Source organism: Stenella coeruleoalba (assembly GCF_951394435.1).
Source record: "Stenella coeruleoalba genome assembly, chromosome: 16".
Classification (NCBI taxonomy): Eukaryota; Metazoa; Chordata; class Mammalia; order Artiodactyla; family Delphinidae; genus Stenella; species Stenella coeruleoalba.
This window is the reverse complement of record NC_137162.1, coordinates 33,246,737-33,263,688: the sequence shown is the minus strand read 5'-3', so window position 1 is coordinate 33,263,688 and position 16,952 is coordinate 33,246,737. Positions and strand designations below refer to the sequence as shown.

General features: G+C 44.2%; 2 protein-coding genes across 3 annotated transcripts in view; one reads left to right on the top strand and one right to left on the bottom strand.

Annotated features, from left to right (window-relative positions):
- Window positions 1-16,952, bottom strand: part of MYOF (myoferlin) — a 155,763-nt gene that overhangs the window by 123,827 nt on the left and 14,984 nt on the right. For both annotated transcript variants that reach the window (XM_079900916.1, XM_079900917.1), the window contains exons 2-3: window positions 12,365-12,420; window positions 9,704-9,795 (exon numbers count right to left, since the gene is read on the bottom strand). In XM_079900916.1, coding sequence (XP_079757042.1) covers window positions 9,704-9,795; window positions 12,365-12,420 — 148 coding nt within the window. The remainder of the gene's footprint in view (window positions 1-9,703; window positions 9,796-12,364; window positions 12,421-16,952) is intronic.
- LOC307175627 (large ribosomal subunit protein eL42-like) lies at window positions 1,499-7,294 on the top strand. Its single transcript, XM_079900918.1, has one exon. The coding sequence runs from the start codon at window positions 1,929-1,931 to the stop codon at window positions 2,247-2,249; it is 321 nt and encodes a 106-aa protein (XP_079757044.1). The 5' UTR covers window positions 1,499-1,928; the 3' UTR covers window positions 2,250-7,294.

Here is a 16,952-nt window from a genome sequence, read left to right as displayed (position 1 = left end):
GCCCTCCCGTGGCTTCCCCTCCTTACTCCACACCAGGATTGTCAGAGGACCTTGAGGCCTTTGTCCCGTTCATCACAAGGGAGCAGGGGTTTTAGAAAACCTAGAAACTCCTAGTCCGCACAGTGGTTCCCCAACCTAGCAGTGCACAAACCCCCTGAGGTGGAGGTGTAACAAACGCCATGCCCAGATTTTGGAATCACTGAACTAGCCTGGAGGCTGTGGCAGTATCTGCAGAATTCAGGGCCAGCCTTTGCTGCAGACGGCATCACTTTAACAGGCGAAGGAGATGAATGGAAGCCCAGGTCTCTTCCCCAAAGCCCTCCTGGAGCGAGGCTACAAGGCCAGGGGTGGGTTAACTAGCCTAATGCCTGGCATGTAGAAGATGTCTTAAGAGTTAATTTCTTGAATAAATGACTGTAACCTGCTATTTTTCTATTCGCTCTTGACCAATTCTCCTGTTCATTCAGTCCTCAAAGTTCTGGCTCTACGCTTGCCCGTTCTGGACAGTTCAACAGAACTCCCAGGCTCCGTCTCTGTCTAATGCCCTCATCCTTTAGACTCAAGGCAGTAGTATTCACTCATTCATTCATCAAGCACTTGGACCTTATAAAGTAAGAGGGACAGCATAACATAGTGGCTAAGAACTTGGCGCTAGACAGCGCTGACTGATTCAGACTTATCCTTGTACCATAGATCGTGTAACTTCTCTGAGCCTCAGTGTCCTCATCTGCAAAGTGGGGATAATGACAGCTCCTACCTAACAGTATTGTTGTAAGGATTAAAAGGATGATCTGGTAAGTGCTTAACATCACTTTTCATTATTATTTCAGACACTATTCTGGAAAAAGGGATCCTAAAAACAATATGACTCCAAGTCAGTACTTGCAGGGAAAGCTGGTCTGAACTCATGCACAGCCTAAATCACAGGAAGGTGGGTTTATCTATGCGGAGTGTGGGCAGGTGGGCATGAATGAACAGATAAGAACCCTTTGTAACTACCCACAGCCATTTCTATACAATCACTGTGCAGAGTTCTTAAAACCAATCCTTTCTCTTATGTACATCAAATAGCTCCCTCCCCACCATCAATCTGTTTGGAAAAGAGATTGAATCTGTTTTGGAAAACAGAATCTGTTTGGAAAACAGATTTTTATTTTGTTGAATAATAAAATATTCTGTTTGGAAAACAATTTTTATTTTCAGGATTAGACCAGAAGTAAACTTCAGCTGTAGCTGAATTCTCATAAAATCTAATTAGTCGAATCTGAATGCACTTTTAAAGCCATAGGTCTCATAAAACGTTTCATTATAAAAGAGACCCCAGAGCAAATCCTTATATGAAAAACCTTTCTAAACCAGCGCACGTGTACGTCCATGCACGCACGCACACACACACACACACCCTTTACCCTGTCTTTTTCTCCCCTTTTCCCCTGCTTCATTCTTCATATTTATCACCATCTGATAAACTATATGTGGATTTACTTGTTTATTGTCTACTGCCTCCACTCAGATGTGAGCCCCATGAAAGGCATGGAGTACCCCCAGCGCCTAGAGCAGTGTCCGACACACAGCAGCCACAAGCAAATATCTGCTGAAAGAATAAATTAATTGATACATCACTGAAGATAGTCCAATGACCTTGCAAATGACTTATAGGTTATGAAGCGTCCTCTCCTAAGAGATGTTCCTCCAAGTAAAATCAGGAGATAATTACTGCTCTTATTATGAAGTGTCTTTCTCTTTCAGTCTCTCTGGGTGTTTCTCACCAGGGCTGTGATCTCCTCAAACAGCGGGGTTCAGCCTCTCCAGCACCCAGAGCCAACCAGCCCAAACCAGCTTTGATCTTGGCATAGCTTTGCTGCTCTGTTGAAAAAGCGGAACTAAAAAGAAATCAGCTTTTCCGTGCCGATAGCACTCTCGCAAACATGGTGAACGTTCCTAAAACCCGCCGGACTTTCTGTAAGAAGTGTGGCAAGCACCGACCCCACAAAGTGACACGGTACAAGAAGGACAAGGATTCTCTGTATGCCCAGGGAAAGCGGCGGTATGACAGGAAGCAGAGTGGCTACGGTGGGCAGACCAAGCCGATTTTCCGGAAAAACGCTAAAACTACAAAGAAGATTGTGCTGAGGCCTGGATGTGTTGAGCCGAACTGCAGATCTAAGAGAATGCTGGCTATTAAGAGATGCAAACATTTTGAGCTGGGAGGAGATAAGAAGAGAAAGGGCCAAGTGATCCAGTTCTGAGCTTCATATTTTGTTTTGTTTTGAAGATAATAAACATTTGAGATTGTTTACTTCAAAAAAAAAAAGAAAAAAAAGCAAGAAAGAAATCAGAACTGGGAGTTTTGTTCCAAGTACCATCTGCCTCTGGCTTAGATTTTCTCACAGCCCGAGAAGCTACTCCAGGTAGAAAACCTGCCTCAACCCTTCTCACCAACCACACTGGGGGAAAGGAGAGGTCATGGGGACCGCCTCAGTTAATCTCACTGCTATGTTTACACACGGCAGTGGCAGAGGAGAGTCTCACCACTAGGGGAAATAAAAGTATTAAAAGCTTGAACACAAGGTCTTTTGTACACCAGTAAACAAAAATTTCTCATAAGCAATACCACACCGTCCCATCAAATTAATTTCATCCCAAACCACAGTCTTTCTGTTTTCTCTAAGCAAAAACAAAACAAAAACAAAAAACTCTTGCCCAGGGAGTTAGTATATTCCATAACCCAGGCTTGTCCTTCTGCTTTTTCTAATTCTACAGTCCCCAGTACCATCCTGTGCGTAAGTGTGTGTGTTAGTTATGCTGTGCTCTCACTTTCACATCCTGGCACTCTGGCCCTCAACCCACACTCACACACTCACACACAAACACACACACACACACACAGGAAACAAACATTGGAAGGTCTGAGGTTAAACTCTGGATTTACGAAGTTAAATCCATGTGCTTCCAATCAAAGAGCTGGGTGACTTTAAGCAATTTGGTGAACCTCTCTGAGCCACATTTTTCTCTAAGACGTCAATAAGCCTGTCTGACTCAAAGACATTATAAAGATGAAAACCGATTGCGTGTGGAGCAGTCTTAGCACAATTCCTGGCCCGTGGTAAGCCCACAATAGATAGTAGCGATTATGTTGTTCATCAGGAAATTTAAGTGATTTTTTTCCTTAATTATATTAAATTTGCCCTTATGTCTATCACTTACTGAGGAAGTATTCCAGCCACCACCATGAAGATGAAGAAACTTGCCAAAAGCCACCCAACCAGTAAGTAGCAGAGCCAAAACCCAAGCTAATCTCCTGATCATGCAGCTGACCGCTTGCCCACACCACCCCTTATGCAAGAACTCGGGTAAATTTCCTCCTGGGTATATTGCGAGGTCTTCGGTTATCTTCTTCTTACATTACAGCCAAGCGGACAATTCACCTTCAGAGGATGTCTCTAACTTTGCCGTGCATTTGTGTGGGGTATATGTGATGGTTTCAAATGCACAAGTACACACACATGGAAGGGAAAAATAAGAGTACTAGGAAGGCGAACTCTTAGACAGTTACAGTCATTTTATATCAGACATTGTAATGTGCATTCCTACACGTTCAATTTGGATCTTTTTAAATACCTTCCACACCTCTACTTCACTTGCTCAAGCTTTCCTCCTCTACCCTCCTTAACCTGTGGAATACGATTATAACACCTGCTTCATTGTCCATACCTACTCATAATATCACCTAATAGTGTATCTGTTTAATAATGATGTATCTAGTTTTTTCTTCACAATACTGAGGTAAAATCCTTCTGAGTACTCTACCTGATGCTCATGAATTTGAAGGTTTTCCCACTCTGGATGGGGAGAGCATTAACTATTCTCAGCCCTCAGGTAGTTTCCTCACTGACCAGTCCACACCCGAGGAGTCAAGCGGAACCCTCTGCAAATCTCTGGAGCACTCTGCGTGGGTGGTGTGTGTGTGTGTGTGTGTGTGTGTGTGCACGCGCGCCTAGCTCTAGGCTCCCACCTGCACCTCCCCAACTCTGGGAGACAACCAAGATCTGCCTGTCCTGCAATGCAGCCTGGAAATGCTCTCTAGGCGTGAAGTTAGGCACTCAGAGGGCTCAGCTCATTTATCCCCCTCTCCTGGGGATCAGTGTCCTGTGCTGCTAGTGCCCAGTATCTGAAACCACTGGGGCATGTATTTCATCTACTTTTTTGGTTGTGTCAGGTAAGAGGGTAAATCTGGTCCCTGTGACATCACCTTAGCATGAGCAGAACACATACACACACCCACAAATCTGAAAACTTGTAAAAATCTTTCATTCCTATATTTCCAGGCTCCTGAAGATGCTTCTTCTTTAGGAACTCAAGCAGAGTGACAGCAGGGCCAGGATGCCAAGAGATCAGGGTCTCAGCCTCAACCCCTCTGAGCCTCAAGTCTCATCTCCACTTCTCAAGGTCATTGTGAAGATCACATGAGATGAGATATATTCTCTGAACTCACCTTGTTCATTGCAGGGAATGAGCTTAAGTGACTTATTACTTAATAGCATAAAATGCCTACTTAAAACTTTTACCTAAGAAGGAGGAACCAATACTCTGACAATGAGTGGGGGGGGGGTTGTTTGTTTGTTTTGTTTGTTTTCTGGCAAAATTAGAGAAAAAATTTTAAGCTAGGGAGCTCCCTGGTGGTCTAGTGGTTGGGATTCAGTGTTTTCACTGGAGTGGCCCGGGTTCAATCCCTGGTCGGAGAACTGAGATCCTCCCATAAGCAGTGCGGCATGGCAAAAAAAAAAAATTAAGCTAAAAGATAATCATTCCACCTACATTTTGGTCCCTATAGGTGGTCAGAGGTTTTCAGTGTAATGGAAAAGTCAAGAGCACAGGTCTGAATATAAATGCTGACTCTGATACATACCTGCTGTGTGACCCTGAGCAGGTGACTAAACCTCTCTGAGAAAAAAACTGGGTATCTGTGAGGATTAGGTGGGATAATGCATTCAAAGGGCTCATTAAGGGACGGCCACATTGCCTGTCTGGAAAGGGAACTCTTATTCTTCAGCCACTGGGAAAATCCTTCCACTCTGACATTTCAGCTAAAAATATCATTTCATGTTCATCACGTGACCAAGAGGCTCCTCTAGCTCTTCCCTCTTTCAGTGCACATGGCTGGTTGGATGACTGTAAAATGAGGAAGAACAGAGTCTGCGCAGAACAGCCCCACCAGCTCGCAGCACCTAGGGAGGGACGTTGCTGATGCACCAGCACTGTGTGTGCTCAGACTGCCCGGTCCAGTCCCTATGGGTGTGGGCACCATGCTCAGGCAAACCCAGGCAGCCTGGTACTGTTTGCTTACATGCCCTGGGGCTGCAGACTCTGGAGTGAGGTCCCTATTTACACAGCCAGTCTCCATGGCAACAGCAAAGTTCAGAGGCAAGACATTCCTTAAGCCGGGCAGAAATTTTTTTTTTTTTTTTTTTTTTTTTTTTTTTGGCAGTACACAGGCCTCTCACTGTTGTGGCCTCTCCCGTGGCGGAGCACAGGCTCCGGACGCGCAGGCTCAGCGGCCACGGCTCACGGGCCCAGCCGCTCCGCAGCATGTGGGATCTTCCCGGACCGGGGCACGAACCCGTGTCCCCTGCATCGGCAGGCGGACTCTCAACCACTGCGCCACCAGGGAAGCCCAAGGCCAAATCTTTAATAGAAAAGCCAAGAAGAAGATACGAGACCAAAGTACACAAATATTTTGGACAAACATACCTAAAATATTGCCCTGCTGTCATCCAAGGGCCCCACTGTGTTTTCAACAGTTATAAAATAAATATGTAATGTTCTCCCAGTAGTTTCCCCTGCTTCCTAACTGGTTCCTACATCCAAACTCCACACAGAAAGCCCAAGCGATACATTAAAAATGTAAATAAGATCATACTCATTACCCTTCAGCAAACCTCCATCCTACTAGGAATGAAATCCAAAGCTTGCATCGTGGCTCACAAAGCCATGCATGTTGTGGCTTTGCTGATCTCATCTTCATCCCCCACCCCAGCCCTCTGGCCTCTTCGATCTTTCTCCAATACCGATCTTTCTCCAACACCGAGGTGTACTCCTGCTTCAGGGCCTTTGCACTTGCTGTTCTCTCTGCCAAGAATATTCTTTCCCCCCAGAAAGCTGCATGGCTCATTCTTTCACTTTATTTAGGTCTCTGCTCAATTGTCACCTTATCATCACCTCAAACGTTCCCCCACCCTCAGTAACCATCCTCTTACTCTGCTTTAGTTTTCTTCCTGGGCTATGACAGTTTCCTCCTTAGATTACAGCACTTCAGAGTACCTGATCTATTACATATTTCTTCATGTATTTGTTTGTTTTGACTCTCTCCCGAGGATGTAACATTCAAGAAAACAACAACTTTGTTTGAAACATAGATGAGAGCTCCCAGGCCAGCCTGCCAGGCTTTACTGCCATGTTCAAATAGATGAGGCACAAAGTGATGAGGCCTGAACCAGGCTGCTGGCTGTGGCCACAAGTAAGAAGCACATGGCACAAACAGTAGAAAGAAAGAGAAGTAAGATTTGGCAACAGATTGGAGAGGATGTAAAAGGGAGAAGATCCACAGAGACCTGAGGTTTTGGGCTCAGTGGTCTGGAGCTGTGCTCTCCATTGTGATGGCCACCGGCCACACGTGGTGAGGGAGCACTTGAAATATGGCTGGTCTAGACAGAGATGTGCTGTTAATATGAAATACTAAGTCTTTGAAATCCGGTGTGTAAGAAAAAAAATGCATGTAAAATGTCTCAGTGATTCTTAAAATATTGATTAACATAGTATAATATTATCATTTCTATGTGTAAATAAAACATTATTAAAATTCATTTCATCTGTTTTTGTTTTATAACATAGTTACTAGAAAATTTTTAATTACATATGCAGCCTGCACTATATTTCTTTCGGAGAGGGCTGGTCTACAATATAAACAGTGGTACCACTTGCAGAAAGAGGAGAGGAAAGAAGAGAAAGAACTATTATTAGTAACAGATAGGAGGCTACAGTGAGGCGTAATCACCCGCTTCCCCAGAACTTTGAAATCTGGTAAATAAAACTGCCCTCTGGAAGTTGGGGTGGGGCATAGAAAATCATATAATTGCTTCAAAGCTGAGATGTACAGCATAACCTTAAAAAGCTAGAATGGTTTTTCGATGCAAGAGAGTAGGGCCAGAATCTACCAGAATGTATGTATATAGCTTAAGAAAAAAATGCATCGGGGCTTCCCTGGTGGCGCAGTGGTTGAGAGTCCGCCTGCCGATGCAGGGGACATGGGTTCGTGCCCCGGTCCGGGAAGATCCCACATGCCGCGGAGCGGCTAGGCCCGTGAGCCATGGCTGCTGAGCCTGTGCGTCCGGAGCCTGTGCTCTGCAACGGGAGAGGCCACAACAGTGAGAAGCCCGCGTACCGCAAAAAAAAAAAGCATCGGTCACAAGGGGCATTGGTCAGCAATGAAACATGGGAGAAAGGATCTCATGAAAGGTGACATGGGCAGTAGCTATCAAAGCCTGTGCAGGCTCTTAGTCTGACGCCATTAAGCAGAAGACCCCAAGGCCCAAGATGACCATCTAATTTACTGTCCAAATCAAGCCACTGTTGACAGCAAAAGCGACATCATCAATCATTGTGCTGGGACAACAAACCGGAACCACCCAAAGCAAATCAGAGCATATGGCCACCGTATCTCAACTAATTCATTCTAATTTACTGCTCTCATTGCAGCCTTCTGATCATACCAAATGTACCTGAGACTAAGACATACATTTTAAAATAAATTCACATTAGTAAAACCTGAGATGCTTCTTACAATTGATGTGGGCATTTAATATCAGGCTTCTCCCCCGCCCCACACATGTTACTAATTTAATAGTACATCTTACAGTCAATGACATCTTACAATCAAAGATAGAGAGTAATTTGGCTTCCCATGTGAAATGACATGAAGGAAAACAGACATTTCTCCAAAGAAGACATACAGATGGCTAAAAAGCACATGAAAAGATGTTCAACGTCGCTAATTATTAGACAAATGCAAGTCAAAACTACAATGAGGTATCACCTCATACCAGTCTGAATGGCCATCATCAAAGAGTCTACAAACAATAAATGCTGCAGAGGGTGTGGAGAAAAGGGAACCCTCCTACACTGTTGGTGGGAATGTACAATAAATTGGTGCAGCCACTGTGGAAACCAGTATGGAGGTTCCTCAGAAAACTAAAAATGGAGCTACCGTATGATCCAGCAATCCCACTCTTGGGCATATACCCAGAGAAAACCATAATTCGAAAAGGTACATACACCCCAATGTTCATTGCAGCACTATTTACAATAGCCAAGACATGGAAGCAACCTAAATGGCCATCGACAGAGGAGTAGATAAAGGAGATGTGGTGCATATACACAATGGAATATTACTCAGCCATTAAAAAGAACGAAATAATGCCATTTGCAGCAACATGGACGGCACCTAGAGATTATCATACTAAATGAAGTTAAGTCGGACAGAGAAAGACAAATATCATATGATATCACTTCTATGTGGCATCTAAAAAAATAATACAAATGAACTTATTCACAGAACAGAAACAGACTCACAGACTTGATAGAAAACTTATGGTTACCAAAGGGGAAAGGTGGGGGGGGAGGGATAAATTAGGAGGTTGGGATTAACATATACACACTACTATATATAAAATAATCAACAAGGACCTACTGTATAGCACAGGGAACTCTACTCAGTACTCTGTAATAAACTATATGTGAAAAGAATCTGAAAAAGAATAGATACATGTATATGTATAACCAAATCATTTTGCTGTACACCTGAACCTAACACAATACTGTAAATCAACTATACTCCAATATAAAATAAAAAATTTTTTTAAATTCATTTTAAAAAGAATTAATTAATCAGAGAGTAGGAATGCCCTCCCCAACCAGGCAATTTATTGCCATTGGAAAATAACAAGTATTATGGTTTTAAGAATTGTTCTCTTGTGAGTTTAGTTAGTTTGAATTGATAACCTAAGACTGCGTTCCAAGTCTAAGGCCAAAGTCTAGATCAAAGACTGGGGTGAATTTACTGAGGTCATTCTGTCCCATGGGAACCTCAGCTTTACCCAGGGGACAACTCTGTGTGCCACCACTGGGCACCACCGTGACTCTTCCCCATCTGAAACTGGCAGGGGCAGTAAGAGTAGGAATCTGGTTTGGATCTGTTGGGTCTAAAAAACCAGCGAGATGTTAAAATGGAAGCAGGGCTGGAAAGAGAACTTGAATGAGACATACATGGGTTATACATAATCAGAAGAAGAAATGATTTTGTTTGTGTCCAATAAAGCTACAGTTTGGATAAATCATCAGTGCCTGTACCTAGTTAACAAAGAAACTGCAGGAGCATAAAAAGGTTTCACTGGTAAGTGCCAAATTGGCTAGACTAGTGGTGGCTTAGCGTTTGCAACCTCTTATGAATACAGCAGTCATTGGGAAAGTGCACTGTGATTGACTAGCCACGTCTGATATTGGCTCATAAGGGGTGGAGGAGAGCACAGAATTAAAGCACAATTCTATTGGAAATATTATAATATGTTATTAAAGATACGTTCCTTCAACAAAACAGACAATAGTAAGCCAATATGTAACATGAGAAAAACAATTGAAATCAACTTACTTATTTTGTCCAATTGTCTCAAAATCTTTCACAACAATCCCAAGGGACGATGAGAAGTCCAGTGGTATACCCCTCAAGTCGAACTCCAAAATCTGTCCACAGGTAGGTTATGAAAACAAAGAGGCTGTTAAAAGGATCCGGGAATATAATAAGATGCACCGATACTAAATAGCAGGTCATCTCCACCAATGACAATCTTTTGAAGTACTCAGTTCTATAGTTAGACAAAAGTGCTCAAATTCTGAACCTAGAGGCTGCTGAGGCTCCTGGGAAAGCAAACCAGCTCCTAGCTTCCCGTTTTCTAGACTCTGTGGCTTCGGACAAGTCACCAAATCCGTCTCATAGGCAGAGAACTAGACTGAATGCCTACCACAACTGTAGCACAAATAGAAGAAAATATGTATGTGAAAATGCTTTCTTCAATGGTTATTTTTAAATTATTTGCTTTTCTTAATCATATTATCGAAGAAAGTGGTAAATAATCTAAGAAAACATTTTCTGAAATGCATCAGCCCCTTATTTTAAGTCCCACCATGGTCAGTGCTGTAGTCAGCTGAGTCTCTCATCTTAAGGCAGTAAATTGCTTTCTAATGGCAAATGTTAAAAAAAAAAAAAAAGATTAACTTAGTACCACTGATGTCTTTGATTATGGAATAAATTAATTAAATAAAGCAGTGCATGATGATGGTCTGATGCTCCTTATAATGGGTTTGGAATGGATGGAGAAGGAGTCTCACAGCTCGTATTAAAACATACCCACAAATCCACATGGGTTTGGGTTGGCATTTCATTTAGGTTTGGTTTCAGTTATAAAGCTGCAATTGGGAAGTTTACTTGATAAATACATATGCACTATGAGAAAAAAAATGCATCGGAAACAAAATGGGGTAAGATGGATGACGCCCTCGGGAAAACACGCCTACTCATGTGACCATATACCTCTCTGCCATCGGCCACATGGATTGAGCTCAAATATAAAGAAGCGTGTTGGGACTTCCCTGGTGACACAGTGGTTAAGAATGCGCCTGCCAATGCAGGGGACACGGGTTCAAGCCCTGGTCCGGGAAGATCCCACATGCCACGGAGTAACTAAGCCCATGCGCCTCAACTACTGAGCCTGCGTTCTACAGCCCGAGAGCCACAACTACTGAGCCCACACGCCTACAGCCCGTGCTCCAGCAACAAGAGAAGCCTGCGCACTGCAAGGATGAGTAGCCCTCCACCCCCGCCACAATTAGAGAAAGCCCACGTGCAGCAACGAAGACCCAACACAGCCAAGAATAAATAAATAAACTAATTTAAAAAATAAAGAGGCATGTTATCACTAAATGCACACATACATGTACTTTTTATTTATTTTAGTCTTGGAGCTCTGCATGAGGTGCTAGGAACCCACAGTTTCCACAGGGACCAACCAGACAGCCTCTGGCTCTCATGGAGCTGGCAGTCCAGCTGGCTGTGCTCTGGGTTCCAGGGAAATTGCAGAGAAGTGGAATTCCCTCTCAACCTGCATGAAACCAGCAGGGCATTTCAGATAGGCATTAAGAAGCTTTTAGTCTTGGCCTCATCCAGTGAGAACGAGTAGTCTTTATTTTATAGGGATACTTTATTTTATAGGGAGGGGAAGGGGAGAAGGGATTTGCAGTTGGTGGAAGGAAGCCGTCACAACCTGGTGACTTAGCAAAATAACAAAGACATTTATCACTGCACTTATCCAGAACGGTTTGACCTGGTTTTTAGAAAAACAATAGGGCAGATGATCAACTTTTCAAAAATTAGTCAGCGTAGGAAAATCCTACTCAGTGGAAAGAATTAAAAATTTCACATATCTGTAAATCTATTAAACACTGAAACAATTTATAAAATAGATATAAAGTCATTAGTGGGGGGGAGGTCTATAAATTATATCAATTCAATACAATATTACATAGTCAATAAAAATATTTTTAATGGAATTATAGGGGTATATGTTCAGGAATATAATAGTAGGAAAAAATAGGATAGGAAACTGTATTCACTGTATGATACTAACTGGCTAATTCTAAGACATCCTATTTTATTAAATGTATTCATTCAATAAATATTTGTTGATACCTCCAAGATGTTAACAGTAGTTGCTTCTGGATAGCAGAACCAAAAGTAATTTTTTTAAGCTAATCTGAAGTTTTCAAAATTTCTACATTAAGTATATATTACTTTTATCAACATAAAAAACAATAAATGACACTCTTCCAGATACACAAAGTATCATGTCATACCATTTCGATTAGGCACATGCAGATATGTTTTTTAATTACAGAGCTTTCTCTCTGGGACTCCAGAGGTGATCTAAGCCCACCCCTCGCTCTACAGATGTGCCCCAATTTGCAGCATAACTGGACAAGGTTACACAACAAGCGCATGGCTGCACCAGGCTAGAACCCCACCCTCCTTAACCCATCCAGGCTCCACTTGCCACACCACTACTGCACAGGAGATGTCACTGTGCAGTAGTGTCCTTAAGCTGCTCTGCTGTCTCTGTGGCCACAGAGGGAGGTGGAGGGGGTAGGGGTGAAATGCAGAGATTCTCCTTCCAAATGTAAGAGTTAAACCTCTGACCAAAGACGGGACAATCAGAGGTAGCTTATCCAGTGAAATAAAATTGAAAAATAACGAAGTCACCTCATTCCACACTGGGTTGAGTTCATTATCGACTTTCTTTGTTTTCTTTTTCTCATCTGCAAATTAAAAATAAGAGATATCAATTAGAAATATTTACAGAGCCTGTACCATTCATCTGTTCATTCAAAGAACCTTTCCCTGAGGGCAAACGGTGTGCCTACATTTTACCTTCATCTGACTAGGGTGAGGGCTACCTGAACGAGTTTTCCAAACTGAACAGCATTTTTGGCCTAAAAACATTTTTCCCATCCCCAGACCGACAAGGAGCTGAGGGATGGGAGACTCAAAATCACAGAAATGCTGTGATCCTCTGTCTCTCCCTCAGCAAATCCTGCAGACCAAAGTCACCCAGGGCCTGTGCATCTCCCCAGCTTGTTGCAGAAAGAAGCCAACGAAGGTAACCTTTGACCCACAGGTATCCCATTTTATAAATGAGGATACTGAGACTCAAAGGAGTTGACGAATGTGTCTGACCTCATATGCAGCAGTGGTGCCCTGACATAAACCTGGAATTTCAGCTCTGAAGCCCATGCTGCCTTTGCATGTGATAAGACCCCAACACAGCTTAAAGATTATGCTGGATTCCCTCTCACAGCCCTAATACAAGGTAATTCGTAGATGAACACTTTCTAGGACCAGCAGAGCATTGGGCATTTCCTTTACTCCTGGCTCATTGTTTCTGAAGACACAAGGTCTTCTTTCTCTGCATCTGAGACTGGACAGTACACCTACCCAGATGAGTAAATGTTTAGCTAGCTAGTGCTTAAAGCTTTCTTGGAGCAAAGTCCAAAGAGCAGGGGCTTCTCCTGAATCCCTGAGGCCCCAGACACTTAACAAAATAAAAGCTAAGGGCTTCCCTGGTGGCGCAGTGGTTGAGAGTCCGCCTGCTGATGCAGGGGACATGGGTTCGTGCCCCGGTCCGGGAAGATCCCACACGCCGTGGAGCAGCTGGGCCCGTGAGACATGGCCGCTGAGCCTGTGCGTCCGGAGCCTGTGCGTCCGGAGCCTGTGCTCCGCAGCGGGAGAGGCCACAACAGTGAGAGGCCCGCGTACCGAAAAAAAAAAAAAAAAAGCTAAGTTTCAGTACAAAAGGCTTTGTAAACCTTAGCTCACCTGTTTTCAGGGGGAAAAAAAAGTTTTTCTTCCTGTGTGTCTCTTCTACTATCACACAGAACACTCACAACACTCTGACACCAGACGTATTGGGCGGAGCATGTTCCCCCAACCAAGCAATTTTCTGCAACATCACCTGGGTGTTCTACAATTTAACTCAATCCTGACACTGTCTACCTGGAGTTAGCATCAGATCCCAGGGGTTAAGGGCTCGGTCCCACAAGACTGCCCCCAACCCCAGACACCAACAGCAAGTCCAGGTTGTCACCTGGGCTTCTAACCAATTGGCAATAAATCTGAGGTTCCTATGACCCCATCCTTGGGTTCAATTAATTTGCTAGAGCAGCTCACAGAACTCAGGAAAACTGTTACTTACATTTACCAGTTTATTATAGGACTGATAAACGGTATAGATGAACAGCCAGCTGAACAGATACATGGGGTGAGGCCTGAGAGGGTCCCAAGCACCATGGTTCTGTCACCATGGAGGTGGGGGTGCGTTGCCCTCCTGGTACATGGATGTGTTCACCCACCTGGAAGGTCTCTGAACCCCATACTTCTGGGATTTTTATGGAGGCTTGATCACGTAGCCATGATTAATTATTAACTCCATTTCCAGCCCTTCTCCCCACTCTAGACAAGTGGAGCTGGGGCTGAAAATCCCCAGCTTCTAATCATGGCTTCGTCTTTCTGGTGACCAGCCCCCATCCAGGGGCCCACCCAGAGTGGCTTCATTGAACAAAAAATACTCCTAGTACTCTTATCCCTTAGGAAGTTACAAGGGTTTTAGGAGCTCTGTGCCAGGAAAAATGAGCGAGGGCGTGGGGTTGGGGGGAAGACATAGACCAACATATATTTTTTCTAGTATCTCACATCACCTAATCTCCTTCAAACCCCAGGAGGTATGTATAATCATTTTCATCCCCCTTTCACAGCTAAGGAAACTGAGAAGTCAAGTAACGAATTCAACGTCACCGAGTTAGTAAGTGGGGCAGAGCTAGGTTTTGGACCCAGGCAGTCTCACGTTGGTGGCCAAGCTTTGAAGCACTCCTCAGCTTCCCCTCTACTGCTGTGGAATGGAGAACGTAGTGGGTTTCGTTCAGCTGAACGTCACATTGCTAAGGCTCCCAGCACACGGCCAGCTGTGGGACTAGTCACCTCATTCTTCCACGACCTCAGCATAGCAAAGCTATGAGTCATCGCCCTCACTCTGCTAAGCATTAACTCCTCCACTTGAGTGGGCTCCCATCGCCCAACTGGCTTCCCTTTTTAAACTTCGGCAGGACTTGACTCATCAGCTCATGCCTGGACCTATCCTGACTCTGACTGTGGTCTTTCTATGCAGCCTCCAGAGCCCCTCACTGGATCAGATTCTGATGTCACCTAGAGGTGGTCCTGATTTCCCCTCTCACACTTCCATATTGACTCCACTCACTCTTCCCCTCGTCTGACAGAAACCTCTCAATCTTCCTCTCTGGTACAGTACCAGAAAGTGTGGGAGAAAAAGAGAAGCCCTGCAAAGGATGTTGAAATCGATGGAACTGGTCAAAATGGCTCCTATCCACAGCTGTAGCTGCTCCCTCTAAATAATGATCTACAGGTGTCAGGTTGTGCATTCTACTGCAGTGACTCTAAATCCTTACAATAAACCCGCAAGGTAAACATTCTCATCCTCATTTTATAGACAAGGTGGTTAACTGAGAAAAGCTGGTTAACTTGTCTAAGGTCACACAGCTAATAAAGAAACAGAGCCAGAATCTGTACCTACGTCTCCCTGGCTCCACAACCTGAGTGTGTGTTTGCTACCACACCAATGCCTCACTAGAAGCTGTCAGAAATGTTGAATAAAGAGGATGCATAGGGACTTCCCTGGTGGTGCAGTGGTTAAGAATCCACCTGCCAATGCATGGGACAGGGGTTCAAGCCCTGGTCCAGGAAGACCCCAGATGCCGCGGAGCAACTAAGCCTGTGCACCACAACTACTGAGCCCGTGTGCCACAACTACTGAAGCCCGCACGCCTAGAGCCCATGTTCCGCAAGAGAAGCCACCACAATGAGAAGCCCTAGCACCGCAACAAAGAGTAGCCCCTGCTCAATGCAACTAGAGAAAGCCGGCGTGCAGCAAGGAAGACCCAACGCAGCCAAAAATAAATGAATTTTTAAAAAATGTGCACACATTACATTTTATTGCCTTTTCTCACAGGTCAGCCAAAAAAAAGTACATAAATTCCTGTCTTATCAGCAGCCACAATGTCACACATTTATTCAATTATTCCACATCTTTTTTTAAAAAAGGCCTCAGTTGCAGGCACTAAACGTCAGATTAAACTACAGGAAACTCTTTCCCCTTCTCCACCTCCCCCAGTTCCCACCTCTGAAGTTATGAAAAGAACTGTTTCTGTCTACAGTAAGGAATTAAATAGTTTCAACCCAGAACATAACAATTGATTCAAATGCAGAATACACTCTGGACCATGATTCAAGGCATTCTTTGAGACATTTCCTGTTTTTTGATTAGCTACACTGGCTTCCCTCTCAGTTCTGTGAAGGTCACCATTGCAGTAATTAACCCGCTTGCCAACCTCCCAATAACATTTCCTAAGAACTGAACACGCACTCCTTGCCAAGCCACCATGCCCTCGTGCACAGAACCATTTCCTTTGCTGTTCACCTACAGTGTGAACTCTTATTGAAACAGTGAGAGAAACACCATGACTCCTAAGACCGGAATGGCACATCTGTGCTGAGGGGACCAGGGTGAATGTTAATCCTACGTCAACTTGGCTAGTCCATGGTGCCAGCTGTTTGGTCCAACAGTAGTCTAGATGTTGCTGCGAAGGTATTTTATAGATGTGGCTAACATTTGCAATCAACTGTCTTTAAGTAAAGCAGATTACTCTCTATAAGGTGGGTGGGCCTCATCCAAACAGCTGAAGGCCTTAAGAGGAATAACTGAGGTTTCCTAGCGAAGAAAGAATTCTGCCTCAAGACTGTATCAGAAGATCCTGCCCAAGTTTCCAGCCTGCTTGCCTGCCCTTTAGATTTCAGTCTCAAGACTACATCAACTCTTACCTGAATTTCCAGCCTACTTCTCTGCTGTTGGGCTGCACCCTGCAGGCCTACAAGGCCTGTGCTTGCCCAGCTTCAAAACCAAAGAAAGAGCCCGGAGCAAGCAACAGAGACATCAATGGTTTAATGGAGGGGGGGAGCTTACACCTCTGAAGCAAGGTCCTGGAGCGGCACCCCCACCATGCGCTGCAGACGGCAGGCAGGACGTGGCAGCAGTCTTCAGTCCCGGGAAGAAGGGGAGGTTACCACTTATAAAGGAATTGATGTCAGATGCGCTCATTAGTTACCAGGGAAACCAGCAGAGGGGCATGTCCTTCACGGCCCCTTTGATAAGAACAATCACCAGCTGGGGCCTGGGGCAAGTAAGTAGGAAGGTGAGTCAGGTGAGTAAGATACAGGTAAAGCA

What these genes read in the sequence shown, in the direction of transcription:
- LOC307175627 (XM_079900918.1), top strand. Translation starts at nt 1,929, where the DNA reads ATGGTGAACGTTCCTAAAACCCGCCGGACTTTCTGTAAGAAGTGTGGC.